The 24,059-nt window shown below is 42.1% G+C and overlaps 2 protein-coding genes across 4 annotated transcripts in view; one reads left to right on the top strand and one right to left on the bottom strand.

Moving 5' to 3' along the window:
* Positions 1-5,347: 5,347 nt before the first annotated feature.
* The window catches only part of wdr35 (WD repeat domain 35), a 44,116-nt gene continuing 25,404 nt past the window's right edge, over positions 5,348-24,059 (bottom strand). For all 3 annotated transcript variants that reach the window (XM_080414913.1, XM_080414911.1, XM_080414912.1), the window contains 3 exons: positions 20,054-20,210; positions 8,426-8,669; positions 5,348-6,035 (listed from right to left, as the gene is read on the bottom strand). In XM_080414913.1, coding sequence (XP_080271039.1) covers positions 5,885-6,035; positions 8,426-8,669; positions 20,054-20,210 — 552 coding nt within the window. In that variant the 3' untranslated portion in view covers positions 5,348-5,884. The remainder of the gene's footprint in view (positions 6,036-8,425; positions 8,670-20,053; positions 20,211-24,059) is intronic.
* On the top strand, positions 9,479-16,432 carry LOC308074118 (uncharacterized protein; the record flags this gene model as incomplete). Its single annotated transcript, XM_080413450.1, has 5 exons — positions 9,479-9,506; positions 10,117-10,322; positions 11,074-11,178; positions 15,098-15,283; positions 16,401-16,432. Exons 2-5 carry the CDS (start codon positions 10,133-10,135, stop codon positions 16,430-16,432), a joined length of 513 nt encoding a protein of 170 aa, XP_080269576.1. The 5' UTR covers positions 9,479-9,506; positions 10,117-10,132.

The raw sequence follows: 24,059 nt of genomic DNA, 5'->3' as shown, positions 1-24,059 counted from the left end.
GTTACTAGTTACTTTGCCGATATAAATTATTATATCATAAAACATACATTAACCACTTTAGCCCTATTTTATACCAAGGTTATTTGAAAATAGCCAATCTACAAGCTCACAACACGAGCTTGTAGATCTGCTATTTTCAAACATTTTAGTACTTTTACTTTTGGTACTTTAAGTACATTTTGATGCCAATACTTTTGTACTTTTACTCAACTACATTTTGACTTGTAATGGAGTATTTCTACATTGCAGTATTGATACTTTTACTTATAAGTAAAGAATTTGAGTACTTTTTCCACCACTGACTGACAGGCTGACAGCCTCAACTGTCACACACTGCCTGGTGTCAGTCTGTCTGACTCCACAGTGGTGGAAAAAAAGTACTCAAATGTTTTACTTAAAGGGATACTTCACTTTAGGGCCGGGGAAACATTTAAAAAAAATATTAAAAATAAATGAAAAAAGTAATGGAAAATTCATGGCCCCCTCACGCATTAGAGTGTCCTACTAATGTGTGAGGGGGCCTTTATTTTGCCATAACTTCTTTCATTTTTTTTTAATATATATTTTTAATGTTTATTTTATGTGAAAGTGAAGTATCCCTTTAAGTAAAAGTATCAATACTGCAATGTAAGAAATACTCTGTTACAAGTAAACGCCCGCTATACAAAATCTACTTGAGTAAAAGTACAAAAGTATTGGCATCAAAATGTACTTAAAGTACCTAAAGTAAAAGTACTAATTATACAGAAATCATCCATTTCATGTTTTCAAAATGTACAAAATCTCTTGAAAATAGCAGTGCAATGCGAGGCATTGTGAGCTTGTAAATCAGCTATCGAATGGCCGAAATGTACAGTATATATAGGGCTGAAGTGATTAATGTATGTTTTGTAATAATAACCCAAATCTACAAAGTAACTACAGTTTTCAAAAAATTGTAGTGGGGTAAAAGTACAATATTTGCCTCTGAGATGTAGTGGACTAGAAGTAAAACTGGAAATACTCTAGTTAAGTAAAGATACTTTGTAAATGTAGCCTACTTAGTTACTGTATACCACTGGCCGTGGGGGGCATATCATTTCGTATACAGAAAACACACTTCTTCCTTCCAAAACACTTCAAATGCGCAACACTATTAAATATGATAATATAGACTAGACTTACTAGCATGTCTTCTCAAAGTGAATCTGTTATAGGCTACAGTAGCTCTGGTCCAGAGCGTTAGTGAGTTCTCTGTAACGCTCTGCCAGGCGCGCTGCTCTGCTCATAGACCGAACATTCCACTGCCGTGCGAGGTCTCCGTCTTTAGTAAAACATAAACAAAACTGTTTTGCTACTCAACGAAACAAAGGCAGTTTTGTGTTGTTGAAAGTCTATTGTCCACGGTGGAAGACGTCTCAGAACCCCAATTTCTCTATGATACACTTTTTTGTGTAATGGAAATTATTTTATTTACGCCACTGTGCCCTCTACAGATCTGGTCAATACAAATTACCATTGACCATATCTGTAGAGGGCGCAGTGGAGCAAATACAATCATTTCCGTCTGGCGGACTTATTTTATTTTCTGCCCAAAAAGTGTATTATATAGAGAAAGTGGGGTGCTGAGAGGCTTCCCACCCTGGAGAATAGACTTACAACAACACAAAACTGCCTTTGTTTTAGAGTAGTTTTGTTTATTTTTTACTAAAGTTAGAGACCTCGCACGGCAGTGGAATTTTCAGTCTATGTGAATAGCAGCGCGCCTGGCAGAGCGTTAGAGAGAGCTCTGGACCAGAGCCGAGGCTACAGCACAGTTCCGGGCCACTTATGTCATGTTGGTGTGTGCCAAATGCATTGGTGTAAATATTTGATGACTGCCCGACCGGACATAGGTTAGGTACTGTTAGCTAAGTGTAGCACATTATTCTTTAAAGATCTTCTCCCCTTGTCAATTTGTTTACTGGCCTAGTTTTAAGACCAGATCTGTGTAAGGCTTACACCAGGGGTATTCAACTAGTTTAGACAGGGGGACAAAATGATTAAATGAATTGAGGTCGGGGGCCACAGGCCTATGTGAACAAACAAAAAAATAACCAAATGTTCATGGTGAACCGATTAACACTGTCTTTAGGCTACTTTTTCTCCAGAACCAAGTTATCAAGAGGAGGGCATTTGGAAGTAATTGATTATAATAAGTAAATATAAATTTTCCCCTTCCTACATTTGTTTTAAAAAATATATTTTCAAACGATTCAAAAAAGTTTAAACAAAAATATCACAAGCTTTCATCAATAAAAAACAATTCTAACATTTTTCAAAAGTATTTCATAAATACAATTAAAAAATCTAATCATTGCCATAAATACATGTAAAAAAGTTTAAGAAGTAGTGAAAATAGCAGATCTACAAGCTTTTCATTTGGGTCTTATGGGCTAAAAAGTTTGGGAACCACTGCTCTGTCTTGATCATACAACAGCGTCACACAAAAGTATTTTTAAAAAGTTGCTTTTTCCCCCCCTTTTTTTTAATCCTGTAAAGTAACAGTTTTGGACATAATGGTCTCAGGTTTCCACCCAACAGAGACAATATCCTGAGAAGATTATGAACTTTTTGTATTGTATAATTCGTAATTCCAACCATGAACTGTAGATGGCAGAAAAAGACTGCATTAGAGGCAAGAAAGCTGTGGTGGGAAAAGTACTCACATTTTTTACTTAAGTAAAAGTATCAATACCGCAATAATCTGTTACAAGTAAAAGTACGGAATTAAACATTTACTTGAGTGGAAGTACAAAAGTATTGGTATCAAAATGTACTTAAAGTACCTAAAGTATAAAGTACTCATTATGCAGAATGTCCCATTTCGGGTGGATACCTCGTATTTCCAAAACTATTACTTTTCAGGATTCAAATTCAAATGTATCAAAAGTAGCAGATCTACAAGCTCAAAACGAGCTTGTAGATCTGCTACTTTGATGCTTTTGATCTTGCAATTAAGTAGGATGTTAATTTACAAAAAAAACAACACAAAATGGATATAAGAGGTTTCTGCCCAACAGCAACGACAGTATACAAAGAGTTAAATGAATCCAGAGTATTTTCCTGTATAGTCCTGTGTTCTGACTAGCTTATGATTCCTGGCCCTTGTCTGGTCAGCCCTGCTGCTTGGCCCTGGAGCCCTGCATTACTCAGTCCCCTCGGGGCCCACTCTGGACCTGTGGTGGAAGAATTACTCAACCCCAGTACTTGAGTCAAAGTATAGATACTCCTCGTCAAATATTACTCAACTACAAATGAAAGTTGCTCAGTCAAATTGCAGTACTGCAGTACTTGCTAAGTATGCACTTGTTAACTATTCAAAATTCAAAATTACAAAGTACATTTTCTTTTTGTAATAACAATGCATTGCTGTATGAGTCAAAAGTACAACAATGTGTCTTTGAGTATCCCAAACCAAAATACAAATACTCAAGTAAAGTACAGATACTTAACACAATTACTTAAAGATGGGGTGCCGTGATTTTCAGTGATTTTCCCCCCTAAAACATAATCATCAGGTATTATGGTTACACTAGGAGGAAGTTTTTTTAAAAAAGTGTACAGAAATTGTTAAAATTATGTTTTTATGTGGACACGCCTCCAGTTCATTAAGTATACCTGGTTCTCACCTTAGCACCTCCTCCACCACCTTAGCACCACCCACCTGTCCTAGTCCCTCCTCCTCCTCATCCCCACACCTGTTGTGTTATGATAATGAGGGGGAGGGTATGTTTTTACTGTGTCACTAAAGCGCTGTTTCTCTATTGGCACGTTTGACCCTCAAGGTTTCAGCCTCCAGGAAGAAACTCCAAATAGTCAGAGAAGACATAAAACACCATAAAACCACCACCGGGGGGCTTAATGAAGTTCTATCAACCTCATAGACACATGAATAAAAATCACACCCAGTGTGAAGTGGGCGGTGTGGTCATCACAGTGGTCATCACAGTGATGGAAGCTCACTTTAAATTTTTTTTTTTTTTTTAAGTGCATAGTCCTATTTATAGGTTATTGATTTCATCATGTGTCTCGCTAGCCAATCACAGTGCTGAATAGAGTCAGCCAATAGAGTCAGCCAATCACAGTACAGCTAGGGGTGTACTAATGCTAGGGGTGTACTAATTATGAGCCAATCACAGTACAGCGAAGGGTGTACTAATGAGGTGTCCCAACCCCACTTATAGGGGCGGCTACACCGCCCAAAAACAGAAAAAGTGCAAAAACATGGCACCAGCTCTTTAAGTACAGTTTTCAAGTACTGTAATTGTAATTCACTACTGTCGACAACTGCTCTGGACCTGCCTCAGTTACTGCTGGCCGTGGCTAAAAATAGTAAAAGTAGCAATACCATAATGTAGAAATACTCTGTTACAAGTAAAAGTCCTGTACAGTAGGTATTCATTTTTAGGTATAACATTTTACTGGAGTAAAAGTACAAAAGTATTGGCATCAAAATACACTTAATTGACCAAAAGTGAAAGTACTTTAGTATTAGTATAGGCAGAATGGCCAATTTCACAAGTTCTACAAAATCTGTTAAAATATTTCGAAAATCTACGAGGTCACAGTGAGTTTGTAGATTGGCTTTTCGAATAAAATAGGGCTTAATTGGTTGTTTTGTAGCAATAATCAAAATGTACAATGTAACTAGCAAATAACATTTTCTAATAATTGTAATGGAGTAAAAATCACAATATTTACCTCTGGGATGAAGTGGAGTAGAAGTATAAAGTATTGAAAAATCTAAATACTCAAGTAAAGCAAAAGTGCCTAAAAATTCTATTAAAATACAGTACTTGAGTAAATGTACTTTGTTACTTTCCACCACTGCCTTTCACCATAGTTCTGTCTACTCGTCTGTGTCTTCTACACCTACCTGTTCTGAAGCCTCATTTAACAGTGGTATTAGTGTTTTGGTCTAAAAGTTGTCGGTCTAAAAACACTTGTAAACGACAGCGATGCGTTTGACAGTCATCTCTCTGCTGTGTGTGTGTGTGTGTGTGTGTGTGTGTGTGTGTGTGTGTGTGTGTGTGTGTGTGTGTGTGTGTGTGTGTGTGTGTGTGTGTGTGTGTGTGTGTGTGAGAGAGAGTGAGTGTGAGTGTTTGTTTTACACTATAGAGACTGTACAGCATCATGATAGCAGCCAATATAAAATATTGCATCAGCTTGAAATGTTTCTTGGCAATGATCTGCTTAAAACTATGAATAATACAACAATGCTAAGAGTCCAACAGCCCTACTGCTCCTAACAGGAAATTAAAAGGTTCTAGCTGACCATCTATTAATGGTTCTTACCAGAACCCTTTATCTTACTAATGGTTTGCCATTGAATCAAATGTCTTTATTTTGAGTTTTAAGGATAACACACATGAATCAAAATGTCTGTACATGTGCCAGTGTTAGCCAGCGCCCAGCTGGCTAATCCTAAATGTAACACAAACTTGTATGGAATGTTAACTGCGCATTGGAATTAACTTCAAGCAAAATGACTTGACGTTTTAATCTTACTGTAATATACCATGGGAAAACCAGATCTATCAGGTTGTTAACCCTCTGTTGTCATATTTACAAGTTGGTACAAGTACAAACACATAAGCTGCGACTGCTTGCCGCTGTTAATATTATGTATGTATAAAATGTAATAAAAAATACACTGAGAAAAATAATTCTGCATATCATAAAATGTAAATGAATATTTCTGAAAGAGAAGTTTAGCATTATTAAAGGCAAAAATAAATATTTCCCCCAAAAAAGTAATAATTTACAGTAGGTGATGATCTGGTTTAAAAGACACTGTACTTGAAGTCTACAGTGTCTCTAAAAAAATGTTTTCCACTTTTTCTAAAAACGTCCTTGTTCGGCTTCAGGTCAGAGGGCTGTGGCACAGAGGGCAGAACCTATATTTGCCGATCTCTTGCTCAAGGGCACAGTGCTTACACACAGTGCACATCCAGAACTGGTACTCTGGAATCAGGCGGCCAGTCACGATGCATGTGGGCAACTTTCCATCCACCCTGACAAGAAAAAGATGACTGTGAATTAGATCAACATCCTTCAGGTTACATTAAGACACAGCTTGCGAACTCCAAAAGTTTAGCCTGTAAACTTTGTAAAAAACGCGAAGGGTGACATTAATAAAGCTGATGATTAGATTGTGAAGAAATCGATTTTCAATTCTCCTGGCACTAGGGAATTGATGCCGGCGGCGTCTACTATTACCGTAACCCATTAAGACCGGGAACGCATCTGTGTCATTTTAAGATTTCTTTGGCAATTAAAAAATAGCAGATCTACAAGCTCCTAGCGCGGCACTCGGTGCCGCGCTATGAGCTTGTATATCTGCTATTTTTGAAAAATCGTGAAAAGGTGTGCAAATCTTTGAATATATATATAATTTTTTAAAGCGAACATTTTTAACTCATATCTTTGCTTCTGGGGGGGTCCCTGGAACAAAATATTTTGAGATAGGGGGTCCACGGCCAAATACATATAATTTTGGGGATCCTTGACATGAAAAAAATACCAGATTTTTAAGTAAGGTTAATGTTCAGGTTCGTGAGGAGAGAGGCAACCCAATACAACAGGTCCACCAGCCATTTTGGGTCACGACCGGTTTGTATGTCTCAGTCCTGATTGTAAGAGATTTTTGTACCAACATGGAGGGCAACAGCACACAGTTTGACAAACTCTAGTGCAAACTGTTCGACATAATATTGAACTACAAGCCCAACTGTTACCTTCTTCGTTCTATTGACCACAAAAGAAAGCAGTGTAACTGAGCACAAATCAATCACGTATAGATCTGTTCTCCGTATGCGTTGTGAAAAGTGAGCTTAGGTCTCAAATATAGTCTGTGTTGTACTGTTACTGTACTCAGGCCTCAGTCATGTGGTGATGTTGTCTGGTGCCATCCTGCTACTTCTCAATTTCTGCTCTTTATACATATATAGCAAATTAAACCAATGTACATTTATCATTTAGCTAGAAAATTAAGGCTACATAATTCACTTCCTAAGCTTAGTTTGATTTGTATTTTAGTATTTGCCGAATAAGATATTTCTGATGTTTACTTATTAATGTGCATGTGTATTAACATGTTTATGTGACTATCCTGGCAAATGACTGACCTGACACTTTCGTTAATGGCCCATGCCTCTATAACAAATCACTTATAAAGACTTTACTTAATACAACGGTGTCACGCAAAAGTAGCAAAAATAGCCAATTTATGAGCTCACGAACATGTCACACTGTGACGCGTTGTGAGCTTGTAGAGCTGCTATTTAGGAAACATTTTGAAAGTTTATGTTTAAGTCCTTAAAAGTATAGTAGGCAACATTAAGCCTATATTTGAAAAATACCTCTATATATATATTTTGCATTTTTTCCCCTCTATCAGCCACTATATAATGATGCTGGGGTGTTTTCCTGCATTGAAAAACACTCCTCTTTCTGAAATCCGTATTTTCCCTACTATTTAGGTTACACATCCGGGTATCCGGTGCGTAAATTCACGCACGCATGTGCGCATCCGTGCGCATCCGTGCCCGTGTGAACTTTTTACTTTCGGTTTGAAAACGCTCTCAAACTTCGTTTTGGAGGCACATAATTTACTTTTCAGATAGCGTTTGGATAGAATTTAGTTGTTTAACTTCATATATGTGGTCAATTTGTCATGAAAGAGCCTATTTAAAAAAAAAATTCGGAGAACCGGCAGGGGTGGGCAGTTCCTTGAATTGTATCCGTATAAAGCAACCCATATTCGGCATGGCCCGTTTAGAAGCCTCCTTAACTCTATGGAAGTCCTCCCTGCGACACCCCCTGGTGGTCGGGGAAACGAACTGCAGGAGTTTTTTTCATTGTTTATCTCAGAATCGCCTACAATCCCTTTAAGTATGTCTGTGGGTTTTCTAAATACTGAACCAATTACAAGTACTAACTTGTAACATGTGACTAAATAATAACTACATAGGATCCAATGGAACACAGTTATTTTTCCTGTGTTTTTTTAACCCCTTAAAGACCCGGGAACGCATCTGTGTCATTTTAGATTTTTAGCTATAACCTATAACTATTATTTTATACTTCGGCTATTAAAAAAATAAAATAAATGTAACTATATTTTTTACTCAAATCTTCGCTTCTGGAGGTCCCTAGAACAAAACGTTTTCATGTTAAGGACCCCCAAAATTATATGTATTCGGCCGCGGACCCCCATCTCAAAATATGCTGTTCCAGGGACCTCCAGAATGTTACCTTTAAAAATAATATATATTTTTAAAAAATCACGAAAATCATGATTTTTTAAAAATAGCAGATCTACAAGCTCTTAGCGTGGCACTCAGTGCCGTGCTACGAGCTTGTAGATCTGCTATTTTTTAATAGACAAAGGCTCCATGCTCACCCCTCTGGTGTGCTTTCCAGCTCCACCGTGCGGTTGCTGTCCTTGGGGCTGTGCTTGGTGAAGATCTCCAGGGCCAGGTCCTCGTACGGCTGCCTCTGCTCGGGCTCCAGGCTCTCCAGGGACTCCAGCTTGATGAAGGCCCGAGAGCAGGTGCTGAAGGCCCGGTTGGCCGAGGAGCAGATGGCCAGCAGGGAGTAGATCTCTACCGCTGGGATGATGTCCTCGTAGTCGCGAAGCTGTAGCGCTTCGGAAACAAAAACGGAATGGATGGTCAGACGACCCGATTTTTATGGGGCGCGAGTAAATAAAAAAAAGGAATGTGCGTGCAAAATTTCACGGAAATCGCACCCTGTGTTCATGATTTGAGGCATTTTGTTCAAAACGGACCAATCCTGCAAACTTTGGAAGCCAATCTTAGCCAATCAGGATGGGATATGAAAAATCTGAAAGACCTGTTTGGTTTAATGACTATAGAGATACTGTGTACCGATTTACATGTTTGGACAAAATCTGTAGGAGTACTGTCAAAACATGTTTTTTGCAAAAATCGGCCACCTGGTGGCGCTCTAACAGGCCCATGCAAAAAATCTGCTCTGGCATCCAGGGAGTGTGTGTGCACAGTTTCGGTGCGATCAAGGCAATCCAACCGTGCTGGAGATTAGCTGTTCACAGACGGACGGACAGACGGACGGACGGACGCACACGCACAGAAGGCGGAGACAACAACAAAACCCAGAGGAGAGAGAGAGAGACAAAGAGAGAGAGGGAGAGCGAGAGCGAGAGAGAGAGAGACAGAGAGAGAGACAGAGACTACCTCTTTTCTTTTCGTTATTTCTCTTCACACAGTGTGGTTTGTGGTCTCTATGTGTGAACTCTGTAGAAGCCTCCCTTCCTCTATGTTTAAAACACACCATTGAGGTAATCAGTGATCATGTGATCTGTGGATGTTGAAGCATTCTACAACATGATATATGACCTTATATGGTCATAATGTACTGACAACATCACTTCACAGTAAACTGCTTCCACTTTGCTCCTTTTTCATCACTATGCTGAACAAGGAAGATGCAATATGGCCACAGTGAGATAAAAATTATAATAATAACACTAATAACAACAATAACAATGGCAATAACAATAATACGGTAATAAGTAGAAGTCAATCTGAACTGGGTGGACAAGAGTATGAATAAACATTATCTTTGAATATTGCGACCTTTATCATATAATCGGTTCAGGAAAATATCACACATATTTTGCAATGTAGTCAATTATTTTAACCCCCTATTCTACCAATTTAGTCATTATGCCAATGAAACATCAATACTGCTTTTCATCTGTTGTTATAAAAGAAAACAAAATGTAGTATTTCTGTAGATACGTTTATGTGATAATGACACAAGACGTTCTGAAGGGGAGTGTCTGAAGATGCTGTGCTGCACATTTCTCGTGCGTGTGTGTGTGGTGGGGTGGGGTGGGGGTGGACATTACTTCCTCATTGGTGCTCTAATGTACCAACCAGCCACACAGAGACACGATCACATTTAACTCAAGTATATTCATAGTTACCTAGTAATCATGTAAAGTCTTGATATAGATAATCAATACAGGAGAGGAATAGACAACATATTTACTATATGTAGTCAGTAGTTAGCTACTAGTCAAGCCTCTCGTTCTTGTATATCATTTAGATACCTAATATAAGCCATGTCAGAGTTGGCAATGATGGCGAGACAGAGAGATGGAGACAGAGGACAGAGAGATGAGGAGACAGAGGACAGTGGACAGGTGGAGGAGAGAGGAGAGAGGGAGGACAGAGAGGTGGACAACATCATCTATGAGAGTGTGGACGACATCATCATCTCTGGACCACAGGAGGACATGAGGGACACTCAGGGTGAGTTGGACAACCATGTGAAGCATTGTAGAGGTGATTACTCTGTTTCAAAGTGGACAAAGTGACCAATGACCTTTGCTGCGTGTCACACTGAGTGTGAGTGAGTTGGATGAGGGAGCAATGCTGGGATAGAAATGGAGGGGGGGAGAGAGAGAGAGAGAGAGAGAGAGAGAGAGAGAGAGAGAGAGAGAGAGAGAGAGAGAGAGAAAAGTAGAGGAGAGAGAGATGTAGATAAAAGTAGAGGAGAGAGAGAGAAGAGAAAGAGAAAGAGAAAGAGAGCGCAACAGAGCCACCACCCTAGGCTCTAACCCAGATGCTGACCAGAGGAGAATCAGCCTGACAGACAGACAGACAGACAGACAGACAGACAGACAGACAGACAGACAGACAGACAGACAGACATAATGTGGCGACTGACAATTATCACAGACACTGAACAGAATTCATCCAATGTCTTAAGGAATTGGTCATTCCTTCAATCCACTGTTTCAAAGTGGAAAAAGTATAAAAGCAAGACAATTGTCTTTCATTCATGAAAATATGATTCAGATTTCATTCAGATTCTGTTGCGGCGCAAACCTTAAGTGTATCCATCAGTATCATTCGTTCTTTTGATGTTTAAAAGTAATTTTAGAGATAACATTTGTCAGTTGAAAACACAGTTGGGTGTAACTATCAAGAATTTTAGACTCTTAGTTTAGTTTTTGTCTGTCAGTGTCTGCGAACTAATAGCTGTATTTTTGTGTTTCAGGACGGCGTTCTAAAACAGTCATAGATCCTTTCATAGTGGTAGCAGTGTGTCTGGGGATGTTGTGTCTCATACTGCTGGGTGTGATCGTAGGCCAGACTGTGAAACGTGAGTATTGGGAGATTTTCTTTCTCGATCTGTAAACCTACAAACTTTGTTTAGGTTTACACTCTATAACATTCGAAGGATCAGACCCTTCCTCACCGGAGTCAGCCCAGCTCCTTATCCAGACATCAGTCATATAAAAACTTGACTATTGTAACTCTCTCCTTACTGGTCTTCCGGCATGTGCACTTAAGCCAAAACATTTACATGTCTCCCCCCTCCTCCGCTCCCTCCATTGGCTCCCAGACTAGTTACTGCCCCCACAGAGTACAAAACACTGACGTTGACCTACAAAGCAACCAAAGGTATGACACCCCCATCAGGCACGCCGGAAGGGGTTAAATAGTGGGGGGACAGTGATGACGTCATAGTGGGCGTGGCCAAGTGGTGACGTCATGACTCTCACATTCCGTTTTGGTGTCGCTCCAAATAGCGCACACATGTAACCAAATGGACCAGGGACGCCGGCTTTGTGCGTGGTCATGGGGGCTGAACTTGACCACCACTCGGCCCCCCCCTTCCCCCCCACCCACTGCGTCGCGGGCATGTACGCGCGCGAAGCGCGCATTTAATTAATTCATTAAATGACCATAAAACAACATTAACAACACTCTACCCATCCTTCAGTGTGTCCCATCCTCAAATGTTTTACTTAAGTAAAAGTATCAATGCAATGTAGAATTAAAAAATGTAGAGTCATTAGACTCATTATACAAAATGTCCCATTTCAATGTTTTCAATGTATACAAATCTTCTTCTGTAATCTCGGCATCATTGAAAATGAGGGCTCTGCCCGCAATGTATTTCTGAGAAAATAAATCTAAAAGTTTGAATGAATAAAGTAATTCTCTGACTTGAATAATATAAAATTCAAGCTTTACTCTATAGTTAAAGTTAGAAGAACTCCATGAAACATTGCATTTCAATAAATTGATTATTATTACAAAACCACTTATACAGTATATATACTTTGGCTATTTGAAAATAGCAGATTTGCGACGCGTTGTGAGCTTGTAGATCTGCTATTTTCAAAGAATTTGTATACATTTTACACGTTTGAAAACTTGTGAAATGGGACCTTCTGCATAATGAGTAGTTTTACTTTTGGTACTTTAAATACATTTTGATACCAATACTTTTCTACTTTCACTCAAGTAAAAAAAAGGCCAAAACCTGCAGAACATGTTTAGCACAGCCACAGAGATCACGACTTGTTTATTAGAGGCAATTAGCATGTCTGGCTGGGGCCGCTTGACAATGGGAACGGTGGGGTGGGCGGAGGCTGCGGAACTACTGCAAAAAAAAAGACGATTTAAAAAAAATATATATATTTTTTTAAATATATATATATAAAAAAAGAAGTCGATAGCTGAAAAGTGGGGGGACACAGAGGACCGTGTGACCCCCATATCTTCAAAGCCTGATCCAACCCTACACCCCTCCCACTCACTAAGATCAGCTAACACAGAGAAGCTGTCAGAACCTTCCCTAAAACACCCGGGACAAGGCTCCACATGTCCCAAACTCTTCTCCCTTCTGGCTCCCTAACTCCCCGTCGCAATTAGAACTGCAGACTCAATCCCAATCTTCTGCGTCTTCTGAAGACTCACCTCTTCAGACTCCACCTCAGCCCGTAGCACTTGCCGTAGCCTTGACGAGGCTTACGCAACGAGGCTTACGCAAAGGCTAAAATGCTAAAACTTAGATAGCATGTTATGTAGACAGGTATAGATTCAATGTACAGGCTGATGATAGGTTCTTGGTTTACGTATGTATTAGTTATTATTCGATTATTGGTTTACTTATGTATTACTTTATTATTAGATTACTATTTCTATGCATTTGATGCATTATCTTGTGCTATCCTTGCTTACTGTAAATCACTCTGGATTAAGAGCGTCTGATAAAGGCCTAAATTGAAATTTAGGCCACCAGATCAACCTTATTGATCTGGTGGGGAAATGTAATTATCATAGCAACTCACAGTAGACATGAAACACAGGCCAGGTCCAGGTAAGAGAAGAAAGATTACAGTCAATATGGAAGAGTATAAAAGTAGTAGATAAAAAAGACAAGACCTACAGGGGAATGAAACCGTAGCCTGATTAGGTATTTTGTTTTCCAGTTCACGTTAAAAACTACAGCAGGGTAAAACATGGCAGGCTGCATAAGGCTGACCTTAATACACAGTGATGTAAGCAACACACTTATAGCTATTCAAATTACACATTTAAGTGTGTCCAAGCACATAGACAATACTGTTGGTAATTGGAAGACTCGCCGCAAAACACACTCGCCGCCATTTTTTGCGCAGACCGCTCTTCCCCAGCGGTTCTTGTATTTGTTTTACTGAGGTTAAGGTTAGGAATAAGGTTAGGTTTAGCCATAGTTTTACTGAGGTTACGTATAGGAATTTAATTGATTGATTTAATACTTTATTAACAGTATGCAAAAAAAGGTACAGTGGTACAGATTTATACAAAAGGATGCTAAAAGGATAACCCAAGAAAGTCCAGGGCTTGTTTCCATTGAGGTCCTGTGTATTCAATTCATCGAGACATTTAAAGACAAACAATAATATACAATAATATGCAAAAACATCATATATACGAGTATACAAATATATGTACTGTAAACAGTTGGGGGGAGGAGGTAATTTCCGGTGATAAGCTTAGACTTTTTACAGGGGCCAGTTACAAATTGCAGCCATCTGTAAGTGCTCTTTTAGAGCTGTTTTGAAGGAGAGTAAGGATTCACACTTTTTATGACTGTTGGTAGAGCATTCCACATTCTGGTGGCATAGCAGTACATCGAATTTAACCCGAATCTGGGTTGAACTTGATTTGTGGAGCTCCCTCTGGTGTTGTGATTGTGAGTGTCTTTAACGTTATTGAAGTAGTTTGACAGGTACATGGGTGTCTTTGTGGTGTAGTGCATCTCGTAGACCAGGCCCATTGCAAGTTGCTGTACTCTGTCCTCTGTACCATGAGGTGCATGCATAGTCGAAGTGACATTGGATGAGTGCTCCTGTTAGAGTCCTCAGTGTGTTCCTACTGACCAGAGAGGAGATCCTGTGCAAAAATCTTGTTCTTTGGTTGACTTTTTAATTTACATTTTTTAATAAGGTTAGGTTTAGGCATCGTTTCACTGAGGTTACGTTTAGGAATACCTGGTGGCAACTGAGGTCGCCAGATTTGACCCGGGACGAGCGTATTTTGGGGTGAGCGTTCTTGTATTCATACTGTTGAGTCTATGCTTGCACATGGCTCTGGGCACACATACATCTAACACACACTAATTAGTGGGGTTGCCCTAACAGGGCCCCTAACAGGGCAACCAGAGTATAGTACTTGTCCGACTTTATTTATTCTTCCAAGATAAACTTTTTTTTTGTCCCGCTACTCCTCCCACAGTTTTTGCGGCACACTCTCCCATTCAAGTATTTTTCTCTCGGAAACCGTAAGGGCTACAGTTACAAGAGAGAGGTTAGAGGTAGTTACAAGAGGAGAGGTTAGCGCCACCATGAGGCCGACTGGTTACACCAGTCGGCCTCATGGTGGCACTATAACAGCTCACTTTACGTTTTGGCCAATAATTGTGTAGTGAAACTACACACCCTTTCATGCCCCTTTAGAATCTGGCCTGGTCATGTGGACATAGACCAGGTTAGCATAATATATGAACTAATATATAGACCTACGTATCATGTACAACTATAATCAACACATTTTCCAGTTGAACTCCAACTAAGGAGCCAAAGTAGCTTATATCTCAGTATATGGTAGAGTTAACAACATGCATGTAAAAATAATAACACTGTTAGTGTTTTCTTCTTCTCAAAGCTCCTTTTCACACAGATACTTCACCTTCTCATGACCAGTATCAACAACTGTGTTTATCATCACCTGTTGGTCCTTTACAGATCATTCAGACAATAACAAGACCAACTGTGACAACCTGAGCACCGAATACAACAACCTGACCACTGAATACAACAACCTGAGCACCAAATACAACCACCTGACCCAGGAGAAAGAGCAGCTAGAGACCAACCTGACACTGAAGATAAACCTGTTGCAATGTAAAGTAAACCAGCTTAGCGGAACAGGTGAGAGACGTTAGAATAGTTTTTTAAAGGAATATTAATTAGTGTATTATAATCAATATTCTAATTATAATAAAGCACTAAACTGGTGCCCGTTGGGTAACCGACTGACTAAGCAATCAAATGGCAGGGGTGGGGAATTTGTCAAATCAATCTTAGGCTGGGCAACCAATTTGCTCATTTGGGCCACGGTCAGAGCCTTTTGTCCCTCGGGTTGTCTGTGCCAAATTTGAAGTCAGTCAGTCGAACTGTTCTCGAGATATGGGAACAACAGACGCACAGAGATTGTGTGCATTTATTGTAAGATGTACAAACTGTGAATCATTGCTGGTGCATCACAAAATGGTGGTGTGTAAAAAATGTAAAGACTTTTTTTTTTTTCGTATTTGAAAAGTGCTGTTGTTGTTTGAAAATTGCTGTTTTCTTAAATTAAAATGTAAACATACAGGAAATATATTGCATGTACTTTATTATGTACATACAGTACTTCACTCACTGACTACTAATACAAACTTCTCTGAGACCTTAGTAAAATAAAAATACTGAGGGTTTATATTTGAATACTATTAGAATTGATGATCAGTGCATTGGAAATCTATCAATAAAACTGTTGTTTGATGTTTAGAGTGTCCCAGTGGAGGGAAACCATTTGGATGCAGCTGTTATTACACATCTGATAAAAAGAAAACCTGGAATGAAAGCAGAGCAGAATGTGGTCCAGGAGCTGATCTGGTGATCATTAACAGTAGAGAAGAACAGGTTAGTGTGCGTGCGTGCGTGCGTGCATGCGTGCGTGCGTGCGTGCGTGCAGCATCCGCATACTGTAGATACCTGATGATTATATGCGATTATACTAGTGAAAACCTGAATGTATTCAGAAATTAATTCTGGTTCAATCATGAATAAATTAACAGGAATTCATCAAAGGATTGAAGCAGGGTGGTCAGATATGGATCGGTCTGAACAGGACTGGTGACAAATGGACGTGGGTGGATGGAACTCCACTGACAACACAGTGAGACATTTTATTAGTTTTTATATTATAATTCAATCAAAGTCACTGAATGTGAGTGACTGAGTGGATGTGGTTAACATACATTATGATGTTTACTCTGTGCAGGTACCTGCATACGCTACGTCCTACGGGGATGACACATGGTATAACGGGGGATGTTCAGTTCCAAGAACCTGGATCTAACTTCATTGATGAAAGTGCAGCTTAGTGCTTCATGAAACTGAGAGAAACATTTTAAATACAAACTGTTACCCATAATCTGTTAAAGTAAACTGCCCTTCCAGTATTGTGCAATGGATGAACAATTTGCTAGACATATAAAAAAATGTCTAGCAAAAATCGGCCTCCTGGTGGCGCTATAAAGGGGCAATGTTAAAAGGATGGCATTTATACCTCAACATAGTGCGAATGTGTGTGCAAAGTTTCACCACAATCGGACGCTACGTTCATGATTTGCCGCATTTTATTCAAAACGGACCACTCCTGCAAACTTTAGATGTGAATCTTAGCTAATCAGGATGGAATATGAAACATCTAACAGATCCGTCCTGATCACATGACTATAGAGATTATGTGTACCCGTTTGCGTGAAACTTGGATAAAATATGAAGGAGTAATATTAAAAAACTTATTTTACATAAGTCGGCCTCCTGGTGGCACTATAAAAGGCAGATTAGATAAATGCAGGGCAAACGTTTTTCTTTGGTCTCTAGGGAGTGCGCATACAAAGTTTTACACAGATCGGTGCAGTTATAGGTAAAAATATGAATCTGTCTGTTATTGTGCCACCATGAGGCTGATTTGAACATTTTCCTCGGCCTCAGTGGGAATGTGCGTGCAAAATTTCACGGAAATCGCCCGCTGTGTTCATGATTTGAGGCATTTTGTTCAAAACGGAGCACTCCTGCTAACTAAGGCAATCTTAGCCAATCAGGATGGAATATGAAAAATCTGAAAGACCAGTTTCGTTAAATGACTATAGAGATACTGTGTACCGATTTGCGTGATGTTTGGACAAAATCTGTAGGAGTACTGTAAAAAAGATGTTTAGCAAAAGGCGGCCTCCTGGTGGCACTATAACAGGCCCATGTGAAAAATTTGGGGCAGAGGTTCTGAATTGGTATTCAGGGAGTGTGTGTGCACAATTTCGCTGGAATCAAGCCAATGGTGCCGGAAATTAGTTGTTCACAGATGGACAGACACACGGACACACACACGGACGGACGGACAGACAGACAGACAGGGTGCAAAACATACTCTCTCGCTATGCCTTTCGGCCTGGCGGAGACAATAACAAAATCTAATAATTCCCATAAAAAATAAAACGATTAAGAAGTACTGAAAATAACAGATCTACAAGCTCACAACGTGGCACAAATGAGCTTGTAGATCTGCTATACATAAAGAAACCATTTTACCGTTACTTGCCAATAGAATGTTTTGTTTAGAAAACAATGACTATTATGACAAAAAAAAGAGAAAAAAACACACAAAAACAGTTGAAAAGTGATAAAGCTTTAGCTGTACTTGTTGGGTGGATAGTTTCAGACTTTCTTTAAGTTGAAGGTCATTTACTACAGTATGTTTCAAGGGCCATCAGTTAGTTAGACCCTCCAGAAAAACGCGAGCAAAAATACTTGATTATGCGGGCTAAAACCTTGATAATGCGTTCTAAAATCCTCGATTTTGCGATAAGGGTTTTTATGTGATTTTATGCTGTGAAATTGCGTGAAGTTGCGAAATATGCGGAAAGTTGCGAAATATGCGAAAAGATGCGAAATATGCGACGCATATTTCGCATATTATGCGATGCTATGGGATGCGATGTGCATATTATGCGATGCAATGCGATGTGCCCTTTTTGAAAAAAAAATCACCCCGCATAATTATGCACCATTTTGCTGATTATGCTGTAAATTATGCGATTGCATAATCACATTTTTCTGGAGGGTCTAGTTAGTGAACCACTGTTGCTCAGCTGAACATCGAATGTAATCATATAGTGGTTCTTAACTTCTTTGGGATTTTGTGACAACCAAACATTACTATGGAAATATACTGTACATATACAACAATAGAAAACATGTATGAATGATCATTTAATTTACAATATCAAATATTTGTGCACTCATTTCACAATACAGAGGCAAATTATATATACCCTAAAAAAATATAATATCTGCGATTTTCACTATGAATTGCTTGAGATTTTAACTTGCCCATTGGTGTGCCATGGGCACAAAAGGTTTGAAAACCACTAAATTGTGTATGTCTTCACAAGTGTAATCAGACTTCTCGAATAGACCTTTACGGATGCCCAGTTTGTGGTGGGCAGTGGTGTAAAGTAACTAAGTACATGTACTAAAGTACTGTACTTAAGTACAATTTTGAGGTATATGTTTGACTTTTCTCAGTATTCACAATTTCCAATACTTTTACTTCTGAAAGCAGGTGAAAGCAGGTGAAAGCATGGCAACAAAGGTGGTCAAAAGAGTAAACCAGAGAACCAGATGTATGGGCAGAGTTTCCTCTTTTGTCAACCCTCAGGACCCTCTCTGGGGCCCTGATTCAGACCCTTTTTGACTATGCTTGCTCCTCTTGGTACTCCAACACCTCAGTGACACTGAAGACTAAGCTTCAAACCTCCCAAAACAAACTGATTCGACTACTTCTTGGACTGGGGCCCATGACCCACCTCTCTCCCACTCACTTTGCCAGCCTAGGCTGGCTCAGGGTGGAAGACAGGGTTAAACAACTAAAAATGGGACTGGTCTTCAAAATTGTAAATACAGATTTGCCCGAAATGCCCCCTATACCCGCATATCTGTCTAAAATAAATACCTCCAAAAAGTTAGTGACACCCACAGTCACGAAACTAGAGGGAGCGTAAACAACAATCTGGTACCACCCACCCATAAAACAAACATGGGCAAATTCTCCTTCTACAGCACGGCTACCAAGGTATGGAATAGTCTAACCCCATCCCTCAATAAATGCAGTTCGCTGGGCTCATTTAAAACAGCCCTAAAAACTAATCTTTCTGGAGGCCATAAGAGGTACTACCAGTTTCCCGGTAGACAGACGACCCCCCTCCCCTTTTTTTGTATATATATTATTTTTCATGCTTTTTTTTTTTGTACATAGTGGTATTTTTTCTCTGTATTTTTATGTTGATATTTGAACTGTTTGGCTGCTACTATATATGTCTATGAAATTAATTCAAGGACCCCAACGGAAACAAGTCCGCAAGGACTTTTTTGGTCAAAAACCTTGGACCTTTTAGACAAAAGTATTATAAATATAACTGTGTTGTTTTACATTCTTTTGCCTAATAAAAATTTCAATCATTCTACTCCTCTATCTCAGAGGCAAATATTATACTTTTACTCCACTACAAGTATTTGAAAACTTTAGTAACTAGTTACTTTGCAGATATAAATTATTATATCATAAAACATACATTAACCACTTTATCCCTATTTTATACATAGGCTATTTGAAAATAGCCGATCTACAAGCTCACAATGTGTCCCGATGCGACCTATTGTGAGCTTGTAGATCTGCTATTTTCAAACATTTTAGTACTTTTACTTTTTGTACTTTAAGTACATTTTGATACCAATACTTTTGTACTTTTACTCAAGTTAATGTTGAATTCTGGACTTTTACTTGTAACAGAGTATTTCTACATTGCAGTATTGATACTTTTCCTTAAGTAAAACATTTGAGTACTTTTTCCACCACTGGTGGTGGGGTACCTGTGCGCATGGCGTTCTCCATGTAGCCTTCATACAGCTGTCTCTGGGCCAGCAGGAAGAAGTGATAGGCCTCTGCCCCGCGCCACGCGTTGTCCACCACGCGGTCGTCTGACGTGGAGGCGTCCTCCTCCAGAAGCCCGGCTAGCGCAGATGTTGCCTAAGTAATATACACCCATAGATCTATGTAGTGTTGCACTTTATCTTGAGCTTTCAGTCTATATCTGACCGTATTTCGGAGCATACAGCCTACATATGAACCGCAATGAATTTGGACTCATTTTGACATTACTCAACATTATGTTACACAGAGGATAATAATAATTAATCATTTGGTCCCCAATCATTTGGGAATAGGCTCTATGCACAGCAGCCATATTGGAAGATATTGGGCCTCTTTCTTACTTCCTTCACAGGTTTTTACCAATGATACTAATTAAGGCTCTGTTCCATTTAGAGTAGCACAGTGGACCCCCATAACTCTTGAGAGTGTACAAATGGAACCAAATGGACCCTTATGGGTCCATTTGGTTCCATTTGTACACTCTCAGAGTTACACACCCGTAAGGGGCCATTTGAAACCCCCTCAAGGAACCATGAGGGACCCTGGACCACACTTTGAGACCCACTGGTGTAGCAGAGTGTTTCCAGTGAGCCAACATGCACAATATCAGCACCCCTTCTCTGTTTGACCAGAATGGAACAGATCCTTCATTAGTATCACTGGTAACACCTGTGCAGGAAGTATGGAAGAGGCTTTCCAATATGACTGCTGTGCATAGAGCCTATTCTATTCACATACTGTACGTGAAAATCTTCCACTGCATTTACCCATTCTAACTATTAGGAGCAGCCAGAGCCATTCAAGGAGCGTTACGTCACCTCCGTCCACTTCTTCGGGCCAGGTCTTCTACATCAGTGTATATCAACCTTTTTTGTGCCAAGGCACACCTGGCATAGCCAAAAGATCCCAGGGCACACCTAGATATACGGTGTATATATATATATATATAATTATATGTATATATATATATATATACACACACACACTAGGGGTGTGCCGATACACTAATTTCATGAAACAATACGATACAATATTGGGCACACAACTTCGATACGATACGCACTTTTTTATTATGAAATCATATGGGGGAGAAAAAAAGCAAATGCAAACAAATATTTCTGTTTTTGCATTATTCAGACATGCAAACTTGTAGCTTTTCAGCTTCCACTAGCCGTTTTGAATCCAAATAGGGCAATAGTGTGACACCTGACCCGAAAAAAAACAGCATGTTGTCACCCTTTTCACCTCGGGGCTGTTTGCACGCCTGATTATTATTATTGTAAAAAAAAAAAAAATGATATTTTTTCAAACCTTCTTCAAACGGCGCAGCACACCTCAGCAGTAGCCCCGGCCCAAAATTGGGACGTTTGCCAGGGTTGATATACACTGTTCTACATAGGCTTCTATTGGCGAACAGAGTGACAAAGCCCTAAACCGGAAGTTTACGGAATGCATTGGAGTCTATGGGCCTTTGTAACTATTTATTTCCAGTGTACATGAACCACGTGAGCGACACGGTTTCTGCCTCCTTAGTGGCGGAACTCTCTAATATAAGGCTCTGGGAGCAGTGGGTACCATTAACCGGTTGCGTGGCGCTGTTCCGACGCCCCGCGGGTCCGACAGCCGGAATCTGGGCTCAAAACGGCTGAAAAAAGAGCAGATCCACAAGCCTGTAAAAGGCTGTTGTCTTGGGGCGCAATACCGCCGGCGTCCACAAGGCGGCGCCGTCCCCGGTCCCTGGTCCCCATCGGGGGTCCATGGACCACCTCCTACCCAGGGACGGTGGCTCCCGGGGCGGGTAGAGCGGGCGAGTGTGCACCCGGCACTGTGTTGTGAGGGACTGGGCTCCCTGGCCCCTGGCCTGTGTGGAAGGGAGAGCCAGGGAGAAGGGCCGACTGGTGCCATCTCGTAGGTAGGGACCATGCCCAGGAAGAGGCCTCGTCCTGGGGCAGCGATGGGCCACGGAGCGCCCAAAATCCTGGTTCTCAAAAAAATTTCGAAAATGTTTCTAAGTCCAGGATCCCCTGGAGGAGGTGGGCCCCTGCCTTCCTGCCTCAAGGAATTTTCCTGGAGGTGCCTGAAAGGCCGACTCGTGCCATCGGGTAGTTATGCCCAGCACGGAGGCACCTGCCTGGGGCCGAGACGGCGACACGGACCGCCCAAAATCCTGGTTCTCCCAAAAAAAAAAATCGAAAATGTTTCTAAGTGCCTGCATGGGCTCCAGAGGTCCCCAGGGACCCCCTGGAGGACCCCCGGCCGAAAATCTCAACTTTTTTCGGGCTTTTTTATGAGCTTGTCGATCTGCTCTTTTTCGGCTTTTCGGGCCAAAACGGCCGGTACCTCCCTGTCCCTGGGTCGCCCGGGGCCGGCGGAGGGCTCGTTGGATCCGGGGCGGGGGTGCGCACGCGTCGGTGCCCCCCCCCGGGTCCCATGGATGCCGCCCGGGGAAACTGCGGCCGAAAAACCCCCAAATCCTGGAGGTTTCGGAAAAAAGCCATGTTTTTTTTCAGAGTCCAGAGCTCCCAGCAAGCTCTGGGCTGCAGGCCTGTCCCCTGCTGGAAATTTCGAATGGGTGGAGAGTGGCCACTTGTACCATCTCGTAGGTAGGGACCATGCCCGGGACCGGGGCATGGTCTTGGGGCAGTGTCGGGGCCGCGAGGGGTCCCTTGTCCTGGATCTCCGCGTCGTACCTCCCTGTCCCCTCCCAGTGGCCCAGGAGGCGCCTGGCTCGTCCCTGCCACCCTCCTGTGAAAAAGTCTCCCTGGCGAGGCGCCGACTTGTTCCAGAACGTACCTATGGAGCTCGGCCGTCCCGAAGCCCGGGGCGAGGCTCCGTCTCGGGGCGGCCCGGGTGCCCGAGCGGGGCGCCCGGGTGGTGGTGGCCGTGGGTCCCTCTCCCCCCTCCCCGCGAGGGGGGAGAGAACCATGAAATCGGAGGCCTCTTGCCAGCGGGCTTATGGGAAGAGAGAGGCCTCCGCTCGGGCACGGCCGGGCGGACGGTCGCCCTGGAGGTCCTGGTGGAGCCCACGAGGATCTGGGCTCTGCCCTGGCCCCCTCCTTTGAAATTCTCTCCCGGGAGTCTCGCCAACTTTTCCCAGACCGGATGTAAGGACCAGCGTGCGGACGCTGGGGACGCTGACGGCAGGCCTGCCCGAATGCAGGGCCCGCCGTCGGCCACGGTGGCCACTCACGGGAACCATGCCGCCCGCAAGGGCCGTGGAACCCGCTGCTTTTCCCTGACCGATAGGCACTCGTAGCCCGCCTCTTGCAAGGGCCCCGCCGTCACCTCGTGTGCTTCGGTGGACGCTGCTTGCAGCCTGCGGGCCCGACCAGGCGCGGAGGGACCACGTGCGGAGAGGCCTCGGTGGCCTGTCCTCCGCACTCCTCCGCGGCCGAACCCCGGCCGAGCGAGACCGAGACGCACCGTCTGCCCTAGTTGCCTTGCCACGGACCGCCTGAGGGCCCCCGCTGCCGGCCTCGCCTCGAGCCCCGTCACGGGGCTCGGCGAGGAGATCCGCACGCCGCGGGGGCGCAAAGGCGCGCTCCGGAGACTCCGTTTCTCAAACCCTGCTTGCGTCGCGTACTCCGGCGACCGACCAAACAGCTGCGTAACGGGCCACGGGCACCAATCCCCTGTAACATGCTTTCGTCCGGCTGAGGGGCAACGGAAGAAGTGGTGACCGACGCAGTGCGCGCCTCCGGGAGACACCACACCGCCGCCCTCCTCACGGGAGGCCTGGGCGGTCTCCGCGAACCGGCAACCCCACGGCGCGCGCCTCAGCTGGGCGCGACGTCCGCGGCGGAACAGGAGGCCTACCTGGTTGATCCTGCCAGTAGCATATGCTTGTCTTAAAGGGCGCAGCAGACTTGTGTGAGTTGGGCGTGCAGGCACTGCCAAGTGTCCACGCCGGGACAGTACTTTATATGGGTGCAGACCACATAGTGT

This window comes from Gymnoscopelus braueri (genome assembly GCF_963280865.1).
Source record: "Gymnoscopelus braueri genome assembly, chromosome: 19".
Taxonomy (NCBI): domain Eukaryota; kingdom Metazoa; phylum Chordata; class Actinopteri; order Myctophiformes; family Myctophidae; genus Gymnoscopelus; species Gymnoscopelus braueri.
This window is presented reverse-complemented; position numbering and strand designations above follow the sequence as displayed.